Source organism: Austrofundulus limnaeus, unplaced genomic scaffold (assembly GCF_001266775.1).
Source record: "Austrofundulus limnaeus strain Quisiro unplaced genomic scaffold, Austrofundulus_limnaeus-1.0 Scaffold447, whole genome shotgun sequence".
Taxonomy (NCBI): Eukaryota; Metazoa; Chordata; class Actinopteri; order Cyprinodontiformes; family Rivulidae; genus Austrofundulus; species Austrofundulus limnaeus.
Genome location: NW_013952849.1, coordinates 359,517 through 365,094, shown reverse-complemented (window position 1 = coordinate 365,094; position 5,578 = coordinate 359,517). Strand labels below are relative to the sequence as shown.

Sequence of the window (5,578 nt, the reverse complement as noted above, 5' to 3'; positions counted from 1 at the left end):
GTTCAAACCGAGCATCAGTATGGGGAAGAAAGGTGATTTGAGTGCCTTTGAACGCTTCCAGCACCTTGTTGAATCTATGCCACGAAGAATTGAGGCAGTTCTGAAGGCAAAAGGGGGTCCAACCCATTACTAGCGTGGTGTACCTAATAAAGTGGCCGGTGAGTGTATATGGGGACAGTTGGAAAGACTTGGATGTTGACATGGTCATTCTGTGAGAGTCATGAATGTGCTCTCAACCTGAAAGTTTTTCTGATGGTGGCGCCACAGTAAAGGTCCTATCCATCATCACCAAAACAAGACTTGTGTTCATTAATGTTGAGAAGTAAATGTGAGAAGATTTGCATGAAAATTTCAAGATAAATTAATTCTAATTTAAAGGTTTGGCCTGATGGTGGTGCTAGAGTACAGGTCAACTCACTGATTTTCAAGGGGTTATTTATGTATTGAACAAATAAACAAAGTGCCTGTCACAAAAACGTGGTCAACAATATTCCTTAAATCATTTTCATGAGGTAAATATCCCTGGGGTCAGATTGACCCCAAGGAACATATTTCTATTATATTTGAGGACGATAGGAGGGTTACGGTTGCCAAACCATTATAGCCTTTTTGAATTGGGTTGATTTTAAAAGTTATTCAATTGTAGATACACATCCTTGTTTCAGTGAAATCCATCTGGTGGCTCACAAGGTAATTTGCTAACAAAGAATAAAAACATTATCATTCACCTTCCAGCGGTTGGGATAACCAGGATGTAGGTTATTTTATCCTGTCCCTAACTCTGGTGGTTTGACTGGATGTTTCTGTGTTAATAGAAGCATGCAGAAGCTCACACAGCTGGAGAGGCTGGACCTGGGCAGTAATGAGTTCGCTGAAGTGGTGAGTTTCTGTCTGTCTGTCACTGCCCTGAGCACTCCACCTCTGTGAGGTGACCTCATCTCCTCCTTCCTTAAAGTACTGATTGCTCTCTCTCTCTCTCTTTCACACACACATGCACAGTTGATGTTAAATGTTTCCTCTCTTACATCCGTCGTCCTCTGACCTGTATTCACTGTGTCCTCTCTGCATCTGCAGCCTGAGGTCCTGGAGCACCTGAATGGACTCAAAGAACTGTGGATGGATGGAAACAAACTGACTTATCTTCCTGGGGTAGGATTCACAGTGGTATTTTCACTGACTGCTGTGTCCAAGAACATTATCTTGAGAGGATTTCCCACAACCATCTGTCTGCTTAGGTTTCCATCAAATAAAACAGCAGTCAGCCTGAAACACACTTTGAGCTCGCTGCCTTTTCAAAAAGGTCGCTGACTCTTTGGTTTTTGAACAAGTCCTGAGGTGATCATAAAATGAAAACGATGCGCGGCTGTGAATTATTTATTTTCCTAAAACATGAATAATTTGTAAGAATGTATGGAAAAAATTTGTTCGGTTTGATTCGTTCTCCAACCAAATGACCTGCTTGCAGAAAATGGGTCAAAGCTTTAGTTCTACTGGCAGCATTTCAACAACATCAGCTGTGATCACAGACTGCCATTTTATTAGCAATGAAGCAAATAAAACCAAACGAGTTGCTCTAGATGATTTTCTTTTTTTTAACTGCATTTTTTTTGTGAAATTTAAAAAATTCAACTCATTTTTTAAAACAAAAAGAAAAAAGTGGAATACGAGTAATCACAAAATAATCATTTTGTTTCAGTTCAATTTATGATTTCTTTCACTCTTACGTGATCGTGTGAAATATTGTTTTTTTTTTTCCCTTTATGCTTCCCTCGTTCTGTCCAGATGTTTGGGATGCTAAAACAGCTGGTTTACCTGGATGTGTCAAAGAACAACCTGGAAATGGTCGATGAAAAAATCTCCGGCTGTGAGAATCTGCAGGACCTCCTGCTGTCAAACAACGCTCTCACACAGCTGCCCGGCTCAATCGGTGAACACACACACACACACACACACACACACACACACACACACACACACACACACACACACACACACACACACACACACACACACACACACACACACACACTACTTGCTCTGGTGATTATGCTCTTTTCTCAATTCAATTCAATTCAAAAAATGTATTTATTTCGTTTCTGAATAAAAAAAGAAAACTTCGTTACAATAATACACAAATTATATCTTAGAAAAAAACAAAATGAAAGGCAGCAGAAGAAGAAAACAACTTATATAGTCTGCTCCTTTTGTTCTCAAATATGTTTTCACTTTAAAGTGTGATTTACAAATAGAGCTGTACCAAACGATTATTTTCTAATTGATTAATCTAACGATTATTTTTTCGATTAATCGATTATTCTAACAACAAATCTATGTTATTCTGATGTGAGTGCACTGGATATTTAAAATGTTTTCATCAAATTAACAAGAACAGTTCTTTAATATTGTAATATTTCTGTAATAGTTTTTTCATGAACACAAAATATGCACTCTAGAGTCAATTCTTGATGGATGGATGGATGATGGATGGATGGATGGATGGATGGATGATGGATGGATGGATGACAGATGATGGATGGGTTGTCAAATGAAAAATGAACATCTATCTTGAACTGATGCACACCAATGGACATAAATAAACAGGGATTTAGTGAATAAGGTTGTATTCAGACCTGATAATTTGCTCCGCTTTAAACGAACCAGAGTTCGTTTCCAGCGTTGGTCCGGACCTTTTGTGCAGGTGTGAATACACTCATGTGAACTCTGGTGCGGATCAAACAACCGGACCGAGACCTGCTTTTTGAGGTGGTCTCGGTCCTCTTCCAAACGAACTCTGGTGCGGTTCACTTTAGTTCTCTTCTGGTGTGAATACAGACTGGACTCTAACCGAACCAACTGCATTAAACATGCACCTTTTTGGACCTCACAGGCCACCGTTGCTGAGCTAAATAAACTGAAATCATACCTGTTTCATCGTCTCCTGTTAGCAGCTCTGCTGGCAGCCTGTAGTGGGTCAGAACACGCAGAGCACCTCATCTCCTTTGGGTCGTGGGACACATTTACTGACGTCCCTCCAAAATTATAATGTCATCACAGAACCACCATTAAATTAGCTGCTTCTGACATTTTAAATGCTATTATAGTTGTACTATCAGCATAAATGTGTGCATCAGAACCACAGCATGCAGGACTTCCTTGTTTTCTTCTGGGTCTATGGCTCAGTCCCGCCCCCGTCCTTTTTTGTCCAATGGGAGCAATGATCGTCAGCCTCTTGGCTTTGTTTACAAGTTATAGTTTGTTTGCAAAAAAGCACAATGTGAATGCAAACCGCACCAAACGAAAAAAAATAAAGTCCACTTTTGGTCCGGACCAAATATGCGGATCAAAGAACTTTCCTGGTATGAATAAGTCTTGGGTTAATTCAATTCAAATTCAAAAATACTTTATTGATCCCAGAGTGAAATTAGGTTTAAAAAAAGCTGATTTGTTAAGTCTACATTTAAGAACTTCTTTCTAACATTTCAAGCTCCTTGTTTTTTATTCTCTGGACAAAAAATGCTCAGACCAGGACAGTAAAATCAGCCGATCCCTGTCAGTGAATGGGTTGATTACCAGTCAGAGTATTACTGTATTGATGTGGGCTGTAATGAATCTAATTAACTGCTCTAATGGACACTCCTCTGTAGTGGTTAAACAGTGATTGTGAATCAATACAAGCCCTGTGTGGTTGTTTACACTAAGCGTGTTTGTGTGTTTTTTCTGTGTTTAGGCTCCTTGAAGAAACTGACAGCGCTGAAAGTGGATGAAAACCAGCTGATGTACTTACCAGACTCCATCGGAGGGTGAGTGTTGGAACAGCAGCAGATTGTTTTCATCATGCGTCCACTGAGCCCAGAGTCTGGATAAATCAGCTCGTTGTGATCTTTGGTGTGTTTTGGTGTAATGCCCACATATTCTGAGATGTGTTAATGTAGTTGTAGTTTTGTGGAGGAGCTGATGTCAAACAGCTGTAGTGCTGATAGATGCAGTCAGCTGCACCTTTTCTCAGGCTGCTCATGTGCACAGCAGACAGGTAAATGAATACACCTGCTGACCATCCATTTACTCTAAATCACTGCTGTCTAACACAAACACTGGACTTCATTTACTCCATCAAAAACATTTCAATTCCATGTCAGAGAGAAAAGAAAATCATATTTCTTTTTTAATTATTCAGTGCTCTCTGACATTCACAATTAACCCTTTATATCAGAATGCATTTCATTGTGTACTTTGACAAGGATTATTAGACAGTGACTGAAGTTTCTTATTCCCCTTCAAGGATTTTTATTTTTTTGCACTAGTAGTACCGGTGCACTAGGGGTGCAACAATACATGTACCCGTGTTGAACCGTATCGAACAGTGCTGTATGGAACAATACAGGTTTTTAAAATTTACTTTATCAGCTTGTCTTCTGAAGATGCTCTGTGTTGAAGGATCAGTGGATCTGTGTTCGACTACTCCACCTAGGCTGCATTTTTGAGCGCAGATCCACTGAGAAACTTGCTGTTTCAGCAGCATTTAATTAAAAAACTGTACTTTTGAGGTTAAACAAATGTTCATAATTAATTTAAATAAATTACAAGTAAAAGGGACATAGAAATTTCTCTTTTTTGTATTGAAAAAAATATCGAACCGTGAGACTAAAGTATCGAACCGAATCGAACCGTGAATTTCCTGTATCGTTGCAGCCCTACGGTGCGCCTAACCTTTTTTTTTTTGGGTCACCAGCGAGTTACACTGCATGCAGCTCCGCTCCGCTGTGAAGCACAGAGGTGCTCTGAGAAGCATGCACAGGAACTGCTCGATCGTACAATAAACCAGTGATAAACGTGGAAGTCCAACCAAATTAATTCATTCTGGAAATAACAGCTGAAACTGCATCACTGATGTCTGTTTTTAATTCATATTTCAAAATAAAATCCACACGTTTTGTGTGTATGCATATGCTGTACGCTGCATGTCGTGATCTGCTTCCTGAACCAAACTAGGGAGGCACCGATATGAAAATTTCAGCCGATATCGATATTCAATTTAATTATTGCTGTTATGGCCGATAACCGATAATTACTGATATTACACAAACACAAAAATTATATTAAACACACCTGGGTCTTTTTTTGTTACTGTAAATAAACAACCAGACCTCTGACATGGCTCTACTTGAGTTACTCCTGGCTGCAGCGTCAACATCACTGTCATGATCAAACAGATGCTGCTCAACTAAACATCTCCCCTCCTAAAACAGAAACACAACGATAAAAAGTGGGAAATCAATATTGGACGTTATTATCGGCCCAGTTTTACATATTAGACTGATACCGATATTTTAAAAAATGATGAATATCGGCTGGTACCGATATTAGTAGCGATATATTGTGCATCCCTAAACTAAACAATAAATTTTGACAGCATGTACAGCGCGTAAAATAAGTTTTGAACACGTCACCATTTTTCTCAGTAAATATATTACTAGAGGTGCTAATGACATGAAATTTTCACCAGATGTTGGTAACAACTAGGGTTGGGCATAATCGTATCGTGTGCAATTAATCGTCAGAAAAACATTAATCGATTAAT

The 5,578-nt window shown here is 39.1% G+C and overlaps 1 protein-coding gene across 3 annotated transcripts in view; it reads left to right on the top strand.

Moving 5' to 3' along the window:
* The window catches only part of erbin (erbb2 interacting protein), a 106,476-nt gene that overhangs the window by 68,021 nt on the left and 32,877 nt on the right, over positions 1-5,578 (top strand). For all 3 annotated transcript variants that reach the window (XM_014024934.1, XM_014024933.1, XM_014024935.1), the window contains exons 8-11: positions 816-879; positions 1,075-1,149; positions 1,783-1,927; positions 3,728-3,800. In XM_014024934.1, coding sequence (XP_013880388.1) covers positions 816-879; positions 1,075-1,149; positions 1,783-1,927; positions 3,728-3,800 — 357 coding nt within the window. The remainder of the gene's footprint in view (positions 1-815; positions 880-1,074; positions 1,150-1,782; positions 1,928-3,727; positions 3,801-5,578) is intronic.